Source organism: Heterodontus francisci, chromosome 29 (genome assembly GCF_036365525.1).
Source record: "Heterodontus francisci isolate sHetFra1 chromosome 29, sHetFra1.hap1, whole genome shotgun sequence".
In the NCBI taxonomy this organism is placed as follows: Eukaryota; Metazoa; Chordata; class Chondrichthyes; order Heterodontiformes; family Heterodontidae; genus Heterodontus; species Heterodontus francisci.
Genome location: NC_090399.1, coordinates 64,829,958 through 64,851,595, shown reverse-complemented (window position 1 = coordinate 64,851,595; position 21,638 = coordinate 64,829,958). Strand labels below are relative to the sequence as shown.

At 41.9% G+C, this 21,638-nt stretch overlaps 1 protein-coding gene across 1 annotated transcript; it reads right to left on the bottom strand.

Moving 5' to 3' along the window:
- Positions 1-14,644: 14,644 nt before the first annotated feature.
- LOC137345890 (probable G-protein coupled receptor 139) lies at positions 14,645-17,691 on the bottom strand. Its single transcript, XM_068009135.1, has 2 exons — positions 17,622-17,691; positions 14,645-15,579 (listed from the first exon to the last, which is right to left on the bottom strand). Exons 1-2 carry the CDS (start codon positions 17,689-17,691, stop codon positions 14,645-14,647), a joined length of 1,005 nt encoding a protein of 334 aa, XP_067865236.1.
- Positions 17,692-21,638: the final 3,947 nt, after the last annotated feature.

The following is a 21,638-nucleotide window of genomic DNA, read 5'->3' as shown; positions in this document are numbered from 1 at the left end:
CCTAAAGCTGATAAGATGGAGCCTCATACCCTCTTTAGAAAAGTATCTGATAGAAGTTAACAAATATTACCAAGCATGAGATAAGCTGGAAGCTGACTTGAGTTTAGTTTAGAGATACAGCACTTTAACAGGCCCTTCGGCCCACCGAGTCTGTGCCGACCATCAACCACCCATTTATACTAATCCTACACTAATCCCGTATTCCTATCACATCCCCACCTGTCCCTATATATTTCCCTACCACCGACCTATACTAGGGGCAATTTATGATGGCCAATTAACCTATCAACCTGCAAGTCTTTGGCATGTGGGAGGAAACCGGAGCACCCGGAGGAAACCCACGCAGACACAGGGAGAACTTGCAAACTCCGCACAGGCAGTACCCAGGATCGAACCCGGGTCCCTGGAGCTGTGAGGCTGCAGTGCTAACCACTGCGCCACTGTGCCGCCCCGCCATATTGATGAATAGAGGAGGCGTTTACTTTGAGTAACTCCTGTTCCTATGTTTCTATAGACAGGGAGTCAAGGGTTATGCGGGTCAGACAGGAAAGTGTAGTTGAGATCACAATCAGATCAGCCATGATCGTATTGAATGGCGGAGCAGGCTCGAAGGGCCGAGTGGCCTACTCCTGCTCCTTTGTTCCTACGAGTACCTGTCCCTTGGTGACTGGGCAATTGGAATCGAACAAAGTTTGACTCGCCAACTTTAAGGGCATTTAAGTGGTCATTGGATAGACATATGGATGTAAATGGAATAGTGTAGGTCAGATGATCGGCGCAACATCGAGGGCCGAAGGGCCTGTACTGCGCTGTAATATTCTAAAAAAAAAATGATTGACTTGGGACACTCACCAGCCCCTGGAAATAAAGTTTTTTTTATTGATTCATTCATAGGATGTGGGCATCACTGGCGAGGCCAGCATTTATTGCCCATCCCGGACTGCCCTTAACCTAATGGCTTGCTGGGCCATTTCGGAGGGTATTTAAGAGTCAATCACATTGCTGCAGGTCAGGAGTCACATGTAGGCCAGACCACATAAGGACAGCAGATTTCCTTCACGAAAGGACATTAGTGAACCAGATGGGCTTTTATAACAATTAACAATAGTTTCACGGACACCATTAGACTAGCTTTTTTTTAATTACATATTTTTTTAATTATTTGTATTTAAACACCTCCCCAACAGGTGCTTGGGAGGGAAATCTTTGATCTTCTTTGAACAGAAGTAGAGAAGGAGAGCTTCCTGAACTCGAGTCTATGTTGACGACTGCCGAACACTTTGGTTAGCTCAAGAAAGCTGAAGACCGAGGAGATCACCACCACCCATCAGGGAGACTGCCAACACCATTCTGCCCCACTGAATGATCTGGTATAGGTAAACAGTTCAACATGTTACGGTCGTGTGTCTTTTCATTTGCCATCCAGAAGATGCACTTCAGCATTTCGCCAAGTCTCCTTTAACAGCACCTTCCAAACCCACGATCTCTACCACCTAGAAGAACAAGTGCAGCAGAAATATGGAAACACCACCACCAGCAAGTTCCCCTCCAATTTAGAGGTCTGCTCAGGTCAGGATAAAAGAACCCGACCTGAACCCGAAAGCCATACGCTGAAGATGTTCCCGACCTGACCCGAACCCAACACATGTTGTCGGGTCCTGTCGGGTTCAGGTCAGCTGGCAGGCCTCTACTCCAAGTCACACACCATCTGGATTTGGTACTATATCACTGTTCCCACAGTGTGGATCAGTCAAAATCCTGGACCTCTCTCTATAACAGCACTGTGGATGTACCTACACCACATGGACTACAGTGGTCAGAAGACAGCTCACCACCACCTTCTCAAGGGCAATTAGGGATGGGTAACAGATGCTGCCCTTGCTAATGATGCTCACATCCCATAAACAAATAAAACAAAATCCCCAACCCCTGAATCCCTTGTAAGATTTGATCAGGGGTAACAAATGGCTCAAATAGTTGAACAGAGAGTTCAGTTTAAATGGTTAATGTGGTTTATTGAGAAGCGATAGTTCAAATGCAACACATAATCAGAATAGACATGGTAGACATATGAGCTGTGACAGGGGTGAAGGTTTACTGGTCCTGTATCAGATGGACAGAATAGCCTGGTCTCTGCTGCCTGCTATAACAATCTCTTCCAGGCCTTGAAGCTGATCAGGGAGTTAAATTGAAGCTATCAACCGTAAAGAGTCTCCTCCCTTGGTCCACGCTTTATCCTTCCTGACTGCCCTTTATATACTTTATTTATATCGGTTGGTGGCTCTCTCATAACAATCACTTCTTCAATGACATCTTCCCATCCAATTGTCCAATTACCAAAGGACAGGTAACCAAAGTAAACCCCTCCCATTCAGCCCCCGGTCAATGAGGTCACCCCTCTGCTTATGTCTTGGAAGGACGTCTGGTTCATTTCACTGGACAGTTGTTTAGTTCAGGGGGCCATGAGGTTCCACCTTATAAAGCTAGGCAATGCCTACACGCAGGTTAGTTTCTATGTTGTCTCCTTCATCAGATAACAGCTTCCCTGCTGATTATATAAATCTATCCTGACTGCTATTTTGTATCTGTGTCAGCTTTTGCAGGCTGCTGAAGAATTTTTCTTATGGGAGAGATAAAGAGAGAGAGGTAGAGATAGAGAGAGATAGATAGATAGAGAGAGAGAGAGAGAGAGATAGAGATAGAGAGATAGAGAGAGATAGAGATAGAGAGAGAGAGAGAGATAGAGAGAGAGGGACAAAAACAAGAAATGCTGGATTCACTCAGCAGGTCTGGCAGCATCTGTGGAAAGAGAAGCAGAGTTAACGTTTCGGGTCAGTGACCCTTCTTCGGAACTGACAAATGTTAGAAAAGTCACAGATTATAAACAAGTGAGGTGGGGGTTGGGCAAGAGATAACAAAGAAGAAGGTGCAGATTGGACCAGGCCACATAGCTGACCAAAAGGTCACGGAGAAAAGGCAAACAATATGTTAATGGTGTGTTGAAAGACAAAGCATTAGTACAGATTAGGTGTGAATATACTGAATATTGAACAGCAGCAAGTGCAAACCTGAAGAAAAACAACCTGAAAAAAACAGTGGGTAAGCAAACTGAACAAACTAAGATGAAATGAAATAAATGCAAAAAAAGATTGTAAAAAATGTAAAAATGAATGTAAAAAAAAAAGGAAGAAAAAATAACTAAAAATGACTAAAAATGAAAGTAAAGTGGGGGGCTGTCATGCTCTGAAATTATTGAACTCAATGTTCAGTCCGGCAGGCTGTAGTGTGCCTAATTGGTAGATGAGATGCTGTTCCTCGAGCTTGCGTTGATGTTCACTGGAACACTGCAGCAATCCCAGGACAGAGATGTGAGCATGAGAGCAGGGGGGAGTGTTGAAGTGGCAAGCAACCGGAAGCTCAGGGTCCTGCTTGCGGACTGAGCGGAGATGTTCCGCAAAGCGGTCACCCAGTCTGCGCTTGGTCTCCCCAATGTAGAGGAGACCAAGCTCGAGGAACAGCATCTCATCTACTGATTAGGCACACTACAGCCTGCCGGACTGAACATTGAGTTCAATAATTTCAGAGCATGACAGCCCCCCACTTTACTTTCATTTTTAGTCATTTTTAGTTATTATTTTTTCTTCCTTTTTTTTTACATTCCTTTTTACATTTTTTACAATCTTTTTTTGCATTTATTTCATTTCATCTGAGTTTGTTCAGTTTGCTTACCCACTGTTTTTTTCAGGTTGTTTTTCTTCAGGTTTGCACTTGCTGCTGTTCAATATTCAGTATATTCACACCTAATCTGTACTAATGCTTTGTCTTTCAACACACCATTAACATATTGTTTGCCTTTTCTCCGTGACCTTTTGGTCAGCTATGTGGCCTGGTCCAATCTGCACCTTCTTCTTTGTTATCTCTTGCCCAACCCCCACCTCACTTGTTTATAATCTGTGACTTTTCTAATATTTGTCATTTCCGAAGAAGTGTCACTGACCCAAAACGTTAACTCTGCTTCTCTTTCCACAGATGCTGCCAGACCTGCTGAGTGAATCCAGCATTTCTTGTTTTTGTTTCAGATTTCCAGCATCCGCAGTATTTTGCTTTTATATTAGAGAGAGAGGGAGTTGGCTATTGTTAAAATGTTCAATTAATTTCTTCAGGTCATTATACAACCATTTCTTACCCCCTTCCCAGGCCCCGAAAGTACTTTTGACAACCCCAAAATTCCTAAACAGCTGTCAGGAAGGGTCCGAAAGGGGCAAAGGATGAGAAGGTGATTGAGCCCATCAGACCTCGGAGAGAAAGGAAAGCAGGAAAAACAGCGGCCCTCCTCTTGCCAAAATGGAAGGTGTTGTGAGCAAGAGTGAGACCTGGGGACCTGTGTGCTTCCATTGTAATAAAGCAGGGCATTTAAAAGCCGACAGCTTGAAACTGTAGGGTTAATCAGGACACATTCCTGAGGTAGCCTGATAGAAAGCACAGCAGAACAAACTGGGGCTTTAACTGCAGTAAGAGTGCAACCCAGGACATTTACTACGACAAGTGCAGGAAAATTTAATAGGATTCCTGAAGGTTCTCAGGGTATTGTGTGGAGGGAAAGTAACCACATACTCCTCGAGTGGGGCAAGCAAGCCCACAGTAATTCCCAGAGACTACTAGATCCCTTTTACTGGGAAAAGGCCTGACCTTTCCCCCAGCGAGTGCAGTGAACCCCAGAATGGTGGTGAATGGTATTGGAGGGCAGTGTATGTCTGTACCTGTGCACTGGGTGCACCTGGAGTGTGACCTAGTTTTGGTACCAGTGACCATTGGGATGGTCCCTAGTTTGCCTGTGGACAGGGTTGGCTTGCTCCTTAAAAATGATCTGGCGGGGTGAAGGTGGTATCCTCCCCCAGTAGTGAATGAAAGACCACAGGAGGTCAGAGAGACAGGGCAGTGGCAGGAGACGGTCCCCTGCAGTTGTCCTGAATGTGTCATGAATCAGGCCATGATCAAACCAGCTCCCCCAGAGGAGACGGAATTGGCACTGCAAGCAGATAACCATGAGGTCTGTCTGTCCGAGACTTTCTTTGGAAAGTTAGGAGACCCAGGGAATGAATCAAATGGATATTCCCGAGCTGAGGCTCAGCGAGTCGACCAAGTATTGCGAGAGCTAGCACAGTCTGAAAGTGAAGCAGATGGAGTCCCTGATTGTTACTATTTAAAGAATGAGGTACTGATGAGGAAATGGAGTTCTCCTCACAGACCTGAGAGCAAAGAGTAGACAGTGTTGAGAAAGAGAAGGGGAAAAAGTGACTAAGAGGGCAGGTTAAAGGACGTCTGGGAGGAATCCCTGATGAAAACACCTACTGTCTGGTCAGCCAACCCCAGAAAATTTGAAAAGTTAGATCCCACATCCTCCTCTGTAAATGCAGACACTAGAAACACCCCACCAGAGTTGCTAACAGCATTTATAGGAACTCCAATACCTACTGAAGACACATGAACTCCAAAAAAGAAAAGTCTCCTACAGTGAAGAAGGTTTAAGGAGAATACTGGGCCCCAATCAAAAGTAAGATCTACATACAATTAAGGACTCTGCAGTGAGCTCGAAGAACTGTAACAACAACTCTTCAGATATTGCCTCAAGCTTTTCCACTTTATTTTTCTTCTGCTCTTTTCTGTCTCTATTTGCATCTGTGTATTGCGTATGCATGCTTGTGTAGGCGTGTTGTCTATTCGTAGGCGTCAACAGAATTAGAGTTTAAATTTAATAAATTTCAACTTTTTTTCTTTAAACCTAAGCAAGCCTGTTTGTAAATTTCATCCAAGAATTCACACAAAAATCCAAACCTTCATCAGTCTCCAACTGAGGAGCTTCCAGTTCATGAAATACTTTAGTTCTATAGGAAGTGACTATACCAAGGACATACTTTGTTTCCAGTTTCGTAGGATTGTAACCCGTGTCCACATATCTACTTTATTCTTCCACTGGTTCAGACTCAGACAACATCAGAGGGTAATCATACCCTGACAATTTACACTTGCTTTCTGACATTTTCCACAATCGCCACTGGGATTTTAATTTTCTGTGATAAAAAAATGTTCTTAGTTCCAGCCTTCCCCTTTCGGAAACCATCCTCTGCTACGATGTTATACTCCAGAAAACCTGTTGTTAAAGGATTATGCTGGGGCCAATCTCACTCAGTCTTGTATTTATTTTACAAAGTAAAATGCCAGTAAAATATAAAAGTAGATGTCAGTTGGAGAACCAGGTGAATATCGAAGGTTCAGAGGGGAAGTGAAACAGCCAATAAGAGGGGCAAAGAGAGACTATGAAAGGAGACTGGTAGCTAACATGAAAGGGCATTTAAAATTGATCAGGAGGAGGTATTGGTAAGCTGTCTGTACTTAAAGGTTGTTTAGGCACCAGGACCAGATGAGATGCATCCAAGGATAATGAGGGAAGTGAGAATGGAAATTGCAGAAGCACTGGTCATAATTTTCCACTCTTCTTCAACACAGGGTGGTGCTAGAGGAATGGAAAATTGCAAATATTATGCCTTTGTTTAAAAAAGGGTGTAAAGATAAACCCAGCAAATACTGGCCAGTCAGTTTGACCTTGGCGGTGGGGAAACTTCTAGAAACAATAATTCCAGACAAAATGAATAGTCACTTTGACAAATGCAGGTTAATTCAGGAAAGCCAGCATGGATTTGTTCAGAGAAAATTGTGTTTAACTAACTTGCTGAAGATTATTAAAGAGGTAATGGAGAGGGCGGCACAGTGGCGCAGTGGTTATCACCGCAGCCTCACAGCTCCTGTGACCTGGGTTAATTCTGGATCCTGCCTGTGCAGAGTTTGCAAGTTCTCCCTGTGACTGTGTGGGTTTGCGCCGGGTGCTCCGGTTTCCTCCCACAGCCAAAGACTTGCAGGTTGATAGGTAAATTGGCCATTGTAAATTGCCCCTAGTGTAGGTAGGTGGTAGGAGAATGGTGGGGGTGTGGTAGGGAATATGGAATAAATGTAGGATTAGTAGAAATGGGTGGTTGCTGGTCGGCACAGACTCGGTGTGCCGAAGGGCCTGTTTCAGTGCCTTTTCGCTAAATAAATAAATAAAAGGGTTGATGAGGGTATTGCTGTTGATGTGGTGTGCATAGACTTCCAAAAGGCATTTGATACAGTGTCACACAACAGACTTGTGAGCAAAATTATAGCTCATGGAATAAAAGGAACAGTAGAAAGATGGATACAAAATTGGCTAAGTGACAGGATACAGAGAGCAGTGGTTAATGGATGTTATTAGGACTGGAGGAAGTTTTGTAGTGGAGTTCCCCAGGGATCAGTGTTGGGACCCTTGCTCTTCCTGATATATATTAATACCTAGGCTTTGGTGTATAGAGCATAATTACAAAATTTGTACATGATATAAAACTTGGAATCATTGTGAACTGTGAGGAGGATATTATAGAACGGTGTTTGGACATAGACATGTTGGTGGAATGGGCGGACAATTGGCAAATGAAGTTCAATGCAGAGAAGTGTGAAGTGATTCATTTTGGTAAGAAGAACAAGGAAAGGCAATATAAAATAATGGGTACAATTCTAAAGGTGGCAGCAGTAGAGGGACCTGGGTGTTTTTGTGCATAAATCATTGAAGGTGGCAGGACAGGTGAGAGAGTGGTTAATAAAGCGATCAGTATCATAGGCTTTGTTAATAGGGGCATAGATTACAAGAGCAAGGAGGTTATGTTAAACTTGTATAAAACACTAGTTCGGCCTCAACTGGAGTATTGTGTCCAGTTCTGAGCACCACACTTTGGGAAAGATGTGAAAGTTTTGGAGAGAGTGTAGAAAAGATTCAAGAGGATGGATCTTGGGATGAGGATGAGATGCTTCATTTAGAAAGATAGATTAGAGATTCCTCCCAGACCTCCTTTAACCTGCCCTCTTGGTCACTTTTTCCCCTTCTCTTTCTAAACTTTTTTCCAGCCTTGTGTCTGCCTGTCCCCTTCTGTTCTTAGCTTGGGTCCCTTACAGTTCACCAGCCCTCTGCTGGAGGGTCTTCCTAACACCAGTACAGGACTTAGGGGTGCAGGTTTCATTGCAGCTTGGGGTTGCCCTGGCACATGTGGCAACTCCTGCAGTACTCCACCAGATCTTTGTGGAGTTTTGGCCAGTTAAACTGCTGTCTTAACTGATTGAGGGGATATGGAAACAGTCTGAGTACATGTGAACTATTTGCTGTTGTGATAATGAACACCAGCACTGACTGATTGAGCCCAAAGATTTGTTTAACTTCTCTGTGTTTCTGTAGTTGGAAGAACAAATGAATGTGGGAATTTCCAAGTAAAATCTTAAAGAGGAAATTAACTTTAGCTGTGATTTTGTGGACTATGCTCGAAAATAAACATGGTTTCGGTTTGTGTTAAATAACATCAGGCTTTCAGTAAAGTGTCGGATGAAAGAGTTTGAGGGTGAGATTTCACCACAATTTCATCGATTTTGATATTTAATGTGAGCCCTATCGTTTTCAATTCACCAACTTGGGTGAAAATATTTCTCCAGTTAGTTCATTAAAAGCTTTCTCTAGTCTGTGTTCATAATTAAATATCTCTCATTGTTGTTATCATCTTAACTCGGTCATCGTTAATACCTATTAACACATCAAGTTTAACTGGGCATTTATCGTAGTGCTGTTTGCGGGACCTTGTGTGTAGATTTCCCGTCAGACTTACCTCCAGGAACCACAGCGACTGCAAACCAATAGTCTTGAAGAGCAGAGACAGCTTTGGAAGATGTGGTGTGCTGTATAAATGGAAGATCGGAAGTTTCATGTCTTTCAGCTGCTCAATCCCTTTCATTTCATTCTGCAATGTATTTTTCCTATTGTGCCCAATTGTGCCCAATCTACTAAAATGTCAACACCCTCCTGAAATCTCTTACACACTGGCTGATAGTGAATTCTTTTCACTTGTACATTTTGATCATTTGTCCAAGACAAAACTCCAGCGTATTTGTGTTCTGGGAATAACACTTGTGCTGAACCATTCATGGTGGCTGCTCGATGTCTCTACTTTGAGGGCCTGTGACCACCAGTGACATCGCTGTGATGCTCAAACATCATAGAATCATGGAATGTTTATCGTACAGATGGAAGCCATTCGGCCTGTCCAGTCCCATGCCAACTCCCTGCAAGAGCATCTCAGCTAGTTCCACACCCCCACCCTTTCCCCATAACCAGGCACTTTTTTTTATCTTCAGGTGCTTATCCATTTCCCTTTTGAAAGTCACAATAGAATCTGCCACCACTACACTCTCAGGCTGTGTATTCCAGGTCCTTAACCACTTGGTGCATTAAAAACAGTTTTCTCATGTCGCCTTTGTTTCTTTTGCTGCTCACCTAAAATGTGTATCCTCTATCTCTCTCTCTCCATCTCCTCTGTCCAAAGCCCTGTTGATTGTGAACACCTCCATCAAATTTCCTCTCAACCTTCTCTAAGGAGAACAAGCCCAGCTTCTCCAATCTATCCTCAATAATGCAGTCTCTCATGTTGTATGCTTGCTTATGAGTGATGTCCCTTTAAGAACTCAGTATGCTGATGAGATAAGTACCAGGTTATAGTCATGTGACTTGAAGTGATAGTCACTCTGCATGGTAACACCCTGGACAAAGCTTCTCTATATAGCTTGCTCTGCATTGTATGTACTAGTTCAGCTGTTAATAAACCTTCTAGAGATCTTCAAAGAACTGGAATCCATGTACCTCACTGTGTTGCTCAAGATAACACAAAGAAACTCATGACACCTCACTCCTGGAATCATTCTCATAAATTTTTTCTGCACCCTCTCCAAATCCTTCACAACCATCCTAAAGTGCAGTGCCCAGAATAGGACACAATCCTCCAGTTGAGGCCGAACTACTGTTTTATAAAGTGACCTGTGACCTCAGTCCCTCCATCTATTCATCAGTATTTTATGTTGAATGTCCTGAATCAACTTTGTTCTCAAAATACTGGATTCATTAATACACTGTCAGTCTGTATCAATCAGTGTGCACAATATAAACTGTATTTTCCTAAACAAGAGACTCTTTTATGTGTTTTCAAAGAATGGTGTCTAATTTGAACAACACCATCTCTGTGTATTCCTGTAATCAATTGGTGTATTGCCAACTGAGTATTAATGTTACTCTTCATTTGGAGCAATTGCCCCACCTTTCCTTTTGAACATAGGTGTTGTAACTGGAAACACAGTAAAAAAACGAACTTGCATTTGTGTAGCACCTTTCACATCGAAAAATGCTACCAAAAGTAATTATAGACACACAGTCAGAAATAAATGTTTTCTGGGACATTGAAGATAGTTGGTTAAAAATGACCATTAATGATGGATTTTACAGGAGGACAGTCAATATCATGATGTGTCTGGATACAGTCGATAGGGAGAAACTGTTCCTGTTGTGGAAGGATCGAGAACCAGAGGAGACTGAGTTTAAGTGATTGGCAAAATAAGCAATGGTGACATAATGAAAAGCTTTTTACACAGTGAGTGATTAGGATCTGGAATGCACTGACTGAGAGTAGAGTCATAGAGTTTTACAGCACAGAAACAGGCCCTTCGGCCCAACGTGACTTCGCCGACCATCAAACACCCGCCCAAAACTAATCCCACTTCCCCGCACTTGACCAATAGCCTTGTATGTTATGGTATTTCAAGTACTCATCTAAATACTTCTTCAATGCCGTGAGTGTTCCAGTATGATGAAGGTAGATTCAATCATGGCTTTCAAAAGGGAATTGAATGGGAAATGAAATGCAGTGATACAAAGAAAAGGTGGGGGAGTGGGACTGGATGAATTTCTCTTGGAGAGAGTGGGCACAGACACAATGGGACAAATGGCCTCCTCTGTGCTATAACCATTCGATGATAATATTATTGAGTTTAACCGAGTGTTTGAAATGGAGAATCAAAAAACAGTTACTAAGATTCTAGATTTAAGTAAGGCTGACTCAAGTATTTAATATGATACAGAACCAGTTTATACCCCTCAGAGGCAAAAGCCAAACTTGCCAATTAACAGTCATGAGCAACAAAAATTAAGAGGAAACATAAAAGTGAAAGAGAAAGCATACAAAATGTAAAAAAAGCACATATCCTGGCCATTGGGAAAGATAAAATAACAGCAAACAATGACAAAACAGATAATGAAGGCTGCAAAAAGTGGGTCAGAAAAGAACCATGCAAGAGATATCAACACCAACACAAAAACCTTTCAGTTATATTGGGGTAAAGAGGATCAATGTGGATTCCTTGAGAACATTTAGTGGGTTATTGTCATTGAAAATAAGGAAAGGGCCGACAAGCTGAATAATTATTTTGGTTCAGTATTTACATCAGAGGAAGAGGTCAGCATGATAGACATTCCTCATAGATTAATATTGAATCAGGGACAGGCAAGCGTCAAAATTAACACACACAAAATAACAGAAATGAAGAAAATAATCGTGTTTAAGAGTGAGAAATCCCTCGGACCAGATGGTTTACATGCTGGAATTTTCATCGGAATTCGGTGATAAGATTGCAGATGTCCTAACTATAATCTTCCAAAATTCTCCCGATTCGTGAACTGTTTCTTTAGATTAGAAAATTATGTGTAGCAATCCACTATTTCAGAAAGTAGAGAGCAGAAACACAGAGAATTAAAGAGCAGTTAGCTTAACATCCACAGTCAGGAAATGTTAGAGTGCATTATCCTTATCATTCAGGATAGTGTGACTGAACACCTTGAACATTTTCAGCTGATCAGAGGGAGTCAGTGTGACTTTGTCAAGGTTAGGTCATGTCTAACAAATCAAGAGGTGACTTAAGTAGTGGGCAGGGGAATGTCTATAAATTGTACTGATATAGATTTTCAGAAGAAATTTGATAAATGCAATAGTTCGCTAAATTTGAAGCTGATGAAATTGAAGGTAAATTACTGACCAGTATTAGATTAGATTAGATTAAAGATACAGCACTGAAACAGGCCCTTCGGCCCACCGAGTCTGTGCCGAACATCAACCACCCATTTATACTAATCCTACACTAATCCCATATTCCTACCAAACATCCCCACCTATTCCTACCAAACATCCCCACCTATTCCTATATTTCCCTACCACCTACCTATACTAGTGACAATTTATAATGGCCAATTTACCTATCAACCTGCAAGTCTTTTGGCTTGTGGGAGGAAACCGGAGCACCCGGAGAAAACCCACGCAGACACAGGGAGAACTTGCAAACTCCACACAGGCAGTACCCGGAATCGAACCCGGGTCCCTGGAGCTGTGAGGCTGCGGTGCTAACCACTGCGCCACTGTGCCGCCCTTTTTTTTTTTTTTAACCCCTCAGCCCAATCACCACCAAGACCTCCTCTCAAAAATAGACATTTATCCCCAGCCAGCCCCTCCAATTGCCCCCTTTATTGAAATACAACTATGTCACTTGTCATGGGCTCATTTTGGCCCCTGCCCCAGCTCGAGTTAGAGCAGTCCACAAAGATTTGAAGAGCAGGGAGGAGGAGGAGCGGTGTTTTGGCGAATGGCCATCCTTTCAGCTAATGTATAAACTAGAAACATGCAACTGAATTCAGGCAGTTTCTGGAGCTGCAGAGAAGAGACAAGCAGAGCACAGACAATAGAGACTGGTGGGGGGGGGCCGCTCAGTCACACAGCTTGTACTTCCAGCAACTTGTCTTACTCTCAATGGGATTATTGAGCCAAAAATGGGAAAGAAGGATAACTCAGAAACAATTCCCCACAGAACCTCACTCTGTCTCTCCTCACTGCTCAGAGCTGCAGCTTCTGAACTGTCCTGGTTAATGAGAGATTGTAAGCAGTGCAGATGGAAGGATAAAAATATAAAGAAATATTGACAGATTAAGTGAATAGACAAAACTGTGGAAAATGGTTTTCAATGTGAGAAAATGTGAGGTCATCAACATTAGACATTAAAAGGATAGAACAGGTTACTTCCTAAATGGTAGAAAGCTGGAAACAAAGAGACATGTGCATCCCGGTACATTGATCATTAAAATGACATGAACACGTACAAAACAATCAAAACGTCGAATGGAATTCTGGCTTTTATATCTGGAGGAGTAGAATATAAGAGAGTAGACGTCATGCTTCAGGTATACAAAGCCCTGGTTAATTTACAAGAGGATATTACACAAACTACATTTGCATTTACTGCAATTTATAAGTTTAAGGGGTGATTTGATCGATGTTTTCAATATATTAAGAGGGACAGGTGGGTTAGATCGCGATAAACAACTTCTGCTGGTTGGGAAGTCTCAGGCTAGAGGGGCATAGTCTAAAAAAGAAAACAGGCCTTTGAAGAGCGAAATCGGGAACACGTCTTCACGAAATGTATCAGAGACATTACAGGAGATGGTGTAGTCAACCACATCATAGGTTGCAGAGAGATTGAGGAGGTCCTGTAGAGGGATTGTGCATCACCCACAGAGAGTGTGATTGAAGAGAATCAAATATGGAATGTTCAGAAATATGAGCTTGGATATGGAAGGAAGTGACATGTTGAAGGAATTTGATGATGAAATGGGGGTTCGCCATGTGGTTACAGTTTGGAAGAACAGAGGAGTTGAGAATTGACATTTGAGGAAGGGCTTTCAATGGTGGTTTTGAAAGGGAGGGGGCAGAAGCTGAGAACAGGGTCAGGTGTTAATTATCAACTAATATTGGAGCAAATTGAGTTGTTATTAAAGTGGAACTAGCTCAAGACAGCAGGCGGTGGGTTTTGTGGACACGACAAGTTCGAATAGAGACAGGGACAGCCAGCAAAAGCATTTGGTTCAGGGCCAGTACATGGGGAGCCTCGGATAGGTTTGGTTTGATGGGAAGCAAACATGAATTTCAACAGAAGCAGGTGAATGGATGTTCTTAACTAAGTGGTGAAGACATTCATGCACTTGTCAATGGAGGTGAGACAGGAGCAGGCAGGGGATCAGGCTATAAAAAGGCTAATGGTAATGAAAAAGACACAGGGGTTATCTTTGCATTTCAGGGTGACCGTGGAGATTAGGTGCTTAGAGAAAGTGAGGCCAGCTTCATGTGCTCCAGCAAGACCCAGTTGTGTAGCAATAATGCTCAAGTATCTGTCCCTTGGAGTTGGCTAACAAATATGGGGAACTACCATGAAATTCTGTTAGGGAAAGAGAGAGAGTCAAGGTAATGTCAATGAACAGATGTTTTCCTAACATTTGATAATCTTTAGGCATCTTTTTTAAGGAATCTTTTTTCCTGCAATTTTCCCTTTTATAAACTATGTGAGTTTGTTCTGGAAACAAAATGTTTACATGTGTTCATTCAACTGTGCATTATAGTGCATGTCGGGACATTTTTTTTTAGCAATATCTCTCCTTTATGTGGAATAAATTAGATGGTGTATTGTTGCTCTAAAACCACAAACCTAGTGGCCAAATTAATGATGGAATATTTCATGTAAAACCATGTTATCCATTTTTACATTCTTTACCTTTCATTTGATCTCATTAAAATCCATTTTTAATATTCTATTGTACATAATGATATAAAATCTCATTGAAGATAACCAATTTTCTATTTGCTCTTCACCTTCCCACAGATGGCCTGAAAAGCTATTTGCTCGGTTCCAGGTCAATGCTAGTTATTTGTTTTTGACATAATTTCCCATTAAGTGTAAAAACAAAAATCACCCCATTCTTCAGCTCCTCTCTGAATTTCTTCTGTGTCAGTCCATAGATACAAGTATTTGTGCAGGAACTGAGAAGCTGCAGCATAAATCCAACTTGTTGGGCAATATATATTGGGTTACTGTAATATTTGTCAACATAAAAAAAATTTGCCACTGGCCAGATTAATGAGTGCACAACATACAACATCCACAAAAGTATGAAATTGGCAGAAATTGCAAAAAGTAAAATCATGGATTTCCTCCGATTCTTCACCTCTGGATCATTCTGATTCTCACTGTTGCTCCGGAGTTCTCTGCGCACTCTATTTGCTAGTATAATGTTTCTGACAGTTAGTGCATTGAACAACAGAATTAGAAGGATTGGTAATAGAGGGGTTATGATGCTGTCGATCCACTCAAATGCCTTCCACAAGGGGGAAGTGAAATAATCAGCTGTGGCAACACAGAACCATGGCACATCATCAATTATAAAGGCAGGTTCATCCATGTAATAAAAGGGGATGGTCCTCAGACAGCTCACCACAAAAACAGTAGTGATAACCACTCTTGCCGTTTTCCTGGTGCAATATTTTGATTGTAGCTTCTGACAGCAAATTGCTACAAAGCGATCAAAAGTGAAGGTGACAGTAAACCAGACAGAACAGTCTACAGCTACAATGTATGCAACAAAGTTTACCTTGCACACAGGAGTCAGAGATAGGAAATTAATTGGCAAGTACAAGATATTAATCCGTTGTAATATCACATGGACGATAACCACCGTCAGATCGGCCGCTGCCATGGCCACCAGGTAGTGAGTGATGCATTTGGAGAGACCGCACTTCCCTCGGGACAGGATCACAATTGCCACCAAGTTAACTGTAAGAAACAGGAAACCTAAAAATTACCTCAAAACTGTCCTAAAATCTTTTATTTGAAGAATTATCTAAAGTTGATTAAGAAAGTATTGACATATCAGTTTTCTAGTTCTGAACAAAATATATATTTTAATAAAAAGTTGAACTGTTCACTGGTGGGCCGAGCAATCTCTGGCAAATGTGGAAAATGAAACTACAGGATGAGTGAAAATGTGAATAAAGATGCTGATGTCAAATAGGAGGCAAAGGTGCTGAGGTAAAAAATATATATATTGTGATATTTCTGGAGAATTAATGTGTGTGAAACACACAGTTACTCTTTTATAAGGAACAACTTTCTCCAAAATGAAAAAAAAGATCAACTCTGCCCCGTTGGGCTATGGTCTGTACAGCTTGTAGAGGGCTCTCTTGTCCTGTTGGGCTGTGGTCTGTACAACTTGTAGAATGCTCTCTTGTCCTGTTGGGCTATGGTCTGTACAACCTGCAGAGGGCTCTCTTGTCCTGTTGGGCTATGGTCGGTACAACCTGCAGAATGCTCTCTTGTCCTGTTGGTCTATGGTCTGTACAATTTGTAGAGTGCTCTCTTCTCCTGTTGGGCTATGATCTGTACAATTTGAAGAGTGTGTTCTTGTCCTGCTGGGCTATGGTCTTTACAACTTGTTGAGGGCTCTCTTGTCCTGTTGGGCTATGGTCTGTACAACCTGTCGAATGCTCTCTTGTCCTGTTGGGCTATGATCTGTACAGCTTGGAGAATGCTCTCTTGTCCTGTTGGGCTATGGTCTGTACAACCTGTAGAATGCTCTCTTGTCCTATTGGGCTATGGTCTGCACAACTTGTAGAGGGCTCTCTTATCCTGTTGGGCTATGGTCTGTACAACCTGCAGAATGCTCTCTTGTCCTGTTGGTCTATGGTCTGCACAACTTGTAGAGGGCTCTCTTGTCCTGTTGGGCTATGGTCTGTACAACCTGTAGAATGCTCTCCTGTCCTTTTGGGTTATGGTCTGTACAATTTGTAGAGGACTCTCTTGTCCTGTTGGACTATGGTTGTACAACTTGTAGAGGGCTCTCTTTTCCTGTTGGACTGTGCTCTGTACAACCTGTAAAATGCTCTCTTATCCTATTGGGCTATGATCTGTACAACTTGCAGGTGGCTCTCTTGTCCTGTTGGGCTGTGGTCTGTACAACCTGTAGAATGCCTTGTTGACCTCTTGGGCTTTGGTCTGTACAACCTGCAAATGCTGTTTTGTCCTATTGGGCTATGATCTGTACAACTTGTAGAGTGCTTTCTTGTCCTGTTGGACTATGGTCTGTACAACTTGTGGAGGGCTCTCTTGTCCTGTTGGGCTATGGTCTGTACAATCTGTAGAATGCTCTCTTGTCCTGTTGGGCTATGGTCTTTCCAACTTGGATTGTGAACTCTCACATCCTGCTACAACAGTTAGATTTTGATTTTCTGCAATATTGTGAGTCAGGAGAAATGGATAGCTAGATACGGATTCAATATGTCCTGTTTAACACTATCACATGATGTCAAAATCTACCCATGAGCCACAAATCTGCAGCCAGCCACTAGCAGCTTGTGCACCTACACGAAATTGCTGAATTTCCCCATCCACTTAAACCAACCACAAAAACAATCTAGACTGGAAATATGTCTAAGCAATAAGTGAGACTTCCACAGTAAAAAAAGAACATATTTATGCATAAAACAATGTTAAAAATTAATCATTATTCAAATAACCACGTTACACGTGTAACCAACTTAACAACTTTGGGACATTAAAATACTAACTTATTTCTGATCTGATACCAGTGTAACCTTTGTGGAGGATTTTGTACTGCAAACAATAAATGGGATTGTTTGTTCAATGTTGTGGTGAAAATTGAAGAAATGGTATTTTTACAATTAAAAACCACATTAAGAAAAGAAGAGAATTACTGCACACTTCGCTGATACAACAGAACAGGGTGAGCTCGATAAACATATAACATTGACAGGCACAAATTGATATTTAACTTTTACTGTCTCATTTCACTGTCTTACCTGGAATACCAACAGCTGTAAGAAGAGGATAGTAAATGAGATCCAACTGGTAAATGACAGGGTATTCCATTTCTTGTGTGAAACACCAATGTCTGTTCTGCCAGGTACGGGACCCTGACCGTGTAATGTCAAGATATATTCAGAGGAGCCCTTATTAATACCAGAGAGGACTCTCCATGGAGACAGTCATCTAGGGAATGTGAGCAGGGATATTAATTACATTCCACTGAACAAACTGATTTAATGAACCACATTTACTCCAAGGATTTTTGTGGAATAAAATATGTTAATGAAAGAGTATGCAAAACAAAATAATTTTGTATTTTCTTGCAATTTCTTCAAAAAATTGGAAATTCTTTTGCATTGATCCCTGGTGCTAAACTGGATGAACAGCCTATTTTACAGTAACCCTGGTGTTGAGATGTAGGAACAGTGTCATTTACTGTATCACTGGTATTCAGCTGGGAAAAAAAACTGTCTAACTGATAATAACCTTGTGTTGAGCTGGATGACGACATCATTTATAATAATCTTGGTGCAAAATTAGATGAACGTTTGGATTTACAATGGCTATAGCGTTGAACTGGATGAACAGTCTCATTTACAATAACTCTCATGTTGAACTGGATGAACAGTCTCATTTACAATAACTCTCATGTTGAACTGGATAAACAGTCTCATTTACAATAACTCTCATGTTGAACTGGATGAACAGTCTCATTTACAATAACTCTCATGTTGAACTGGATGAACAGTCTCATTTACAATAACTCGAGTGTTGAGATGGATGGACAGTCTCATTTACAATAACTCTAGTGTTGAACTGGATAAACAGTCTCATTTACAATAACTCTAGTGTTGAGCTGCATGAGTAGTCTCATTTACAATAACTCGAGTGTTGAGATGGATGAACAGTCTCATTTACAATAACTCGAGTGTTGAGATGGATGAACAGTCTCATTTACAATAACTCGAGTGTGGAGCTGGATGAACAGTTTCATTTACAATAACTCTAGTGTTGAGCTGGATGAACAGTCTCATTTACAATAATTCTCGTGTTGAAATGGATGAACAGTCTCATTTACAATAATTCTCGTGTTGAACTGGATGAACAGTCTCATTTACAATAACTCTAGTGTTGAACTGGATGAACAGTCTCATTTACAATAACTCGAGTGTTGAACTGGATGAACAGTCTCATTTACAATAACTCGAGTGTTGAGCTGGATGAACAGTCTCATTTACAATAGCTCTAGTGTTGAACTGGATGAACAGTCTCATTTACAATAATTCTCGTGTTGAACTGGATGAACAGTCTCATTTGCAATAAGTCGAGTGTTGAGCTGGATCAACAGTCTCATTTACAATAACTCTGGTGTTGAACTGGATGAACAGTCTCATTTACAATAAGTCGAGTGTTGAGCTGGATCAACAGTCTCATTTACAATAACTCTGGTGTTGAGCTGGATCAACAGTCTCATTTACAATAACTCTCGTGTTCAACTGGATGAACAGTCTCATTTACAATAACTGTCGTGTTGAGCTGGATGAACAGTCTCATTTACAATAACTCTCGTGTTGAACTGGATGAACAGTCTCATTCACAATAATTCTCGTGTTGAACTGGATGAACAGTCTCATTTACAATAAGTCAAGTGTTGAGCTGGATCAACAGTCTCATTTACAATAACTCTGGTGTTGAGCTGGATCAACAGTCTCATTTACAATCACTCTCGTGTTCAACTGGATGAACAGTCTCATTTACAATAACTGTCGTGTTGAGCTGGATGAACAGTCTCATTTACAATAACTCTCGTGTTGAACTGGATGAACAGTCTCATTTACAATAACTCGAGTGTTGAGCTGGATCAACAGTCTCATTTACAATAACTCTCGTGTTCAACTGGATGAACAGTCTCATTTACAATAACTCTAGTGTTGAACTGGATGAACAGTCTCATTTCCAATAACTCTAGTGTTGAGCTGCATGAACAGTCTCATTCACAATAGCTCTAGTGTTGAGCTGGATGAACAGTCTCATTTACAATAACTCTCGTGTTGAGCTGGATGAACAGTCTCATTTACAATAACTTTAGTGTTGAGATGGATGAACAGTCTCATTTACAATAACTCTAGTGTTGAACTGGATGAACAGTCTCATTTCCAATAACTCTGGTGTTGAGCTGGATGAACAGTCTCATTTACAATAACTCTAGTGTTGAACTGGATGAACAGTCTCATTTCCAATAACTCTGATTTTGAGCTGGATGAACAGTCTCATTTACAATAACTCTAGTGTGGAGCTGGATGAACAGTCTCATTTACAATAACTCTAGTGTTGAGCTGGATGAACAGTCTCATTTACAATAACTTTAGTGTTGAGCTGGATGAACAGTTTCATTTACAATAACTCTAGTGTTGAGCTGGATGAACAGTATCAGGAGCAAAAAACCCAGTGTTGTGCTTGATCAACAGTCTCATTTTCAGTCAAGCTGGTTTTGATCTATGTGAACAGCCTTGACAGTAGCCCTTGTGTTGGTGCCAAGTGTTAATTTGTGTTTAATCACATTCTGTCCATGCAGAACAGGTGAGCTGTAGATTGGCCTGAGAGTGGATTGTTAATGGTTGGATTGTGGTCCAGGTTTCTGGTGGAAGTATTGGGAGAGTGAGCAGAGGGAGACATTGGTGTATCAATCCTCTGTAAAGTTAGGAAGCGAGCATTCTGAACAGCGGTTTGGATGATGTGTTTGTTTCTCTGTGTTGTGCACATTAGATTTGGGGCTGAAGCAACTTGTTATTTATCCTTGGGATGGGAACATTGCTGGCAAGGTCAGCATTTATTGTGCATCCCTAATTGCCCTTGAGAAGGTGAACTGCCTTCTTGAACTTCTGCAGTCCATGTGGGGTAGGTCCACCCACAGTGCTTTTAGGAAGGCAGTTAGAGGCATAGAGGCAGAGACTCGTACACCATAGTAACAGGCCCTTCGGCCTTCCGCGTCCATGCCGACCACAATGCCTATCTCCACTAACCCCACCTGCCTGCATTAATTCCATATCCCTCTATGCTTTGCTCATTTAAGTACCTGCCAGTTGCCTCTTCAATGTTGCTACTGTTCTTGCCTCCACCACCTCCTCAGGCAGCTCATTCCAGATACCCACTATTCTTTGTGTGAAAAAGTTACCCCTTTGATCCCCTTTAAAACTCCTCCATCTCACCTTAAATCCATGCCCTCTAGTTTTAGTGACCCCTACCATGGGTAACAGACTCTGGCTATCTACCCTATCTATGCCTCTCATAATTTTATACACCTCTATCATGTCCCCTCTCAGCCTCCTTCGCTCCAGCGAAAAAACCCAGGGACAGTGATGGAACAGGGATATAGTTCCAGGATGCTGTGTGACTTGGAGGGAATCTTGCAGATGGTGGTGTTCCCATGCATCTGCTGCCCTTGCTCTTCTAGGTGGCAAATGTCGCGAGTTTGGAAGGTGCTGTCGAAAGGGCCTTCGTGAGTTGCTGCAATGCATCTTGTAGATGGTACACACTGCTGCCACTGTGCACCAGTGCTGGAAGGAGTGAATGTTTAAGGTGTTGGATGGGTTGCCAATCAAGAGGGCTGCTTTGTCCTGGATGGTGCTGAGTGTCTTGAGTGCTGTTGAAGCTCACTCAACCAGCCAAGTGGCGATTTTCCCATTACACACCTGACTTGTGCCTTGTTGATGGTGGACAGGCTTTGCGGAGTCAGGAGAAGAGTTACTTGCCACAGAATTCCCAGCCTCTAGCCTGCTCTTGTAGCCACTATATATAGGTGTCTGTTCCAGTTCAGTTTCTGGTCAATGGTGACCCCCAGGATATTGCTGGTGGGAGCTTTAGCGATAGTAATGTTGTTGAGTGTTAAGGGGAGATGGTTATATTCTCTCTTGTTGGAGATGGTCATTGCCTGCTACTTGTGAGTTGCGAATGTTACTTGCCATTTACCAGCCCAAGCCTGAATGTTGTCTAGGTCTTACTGCATGTGG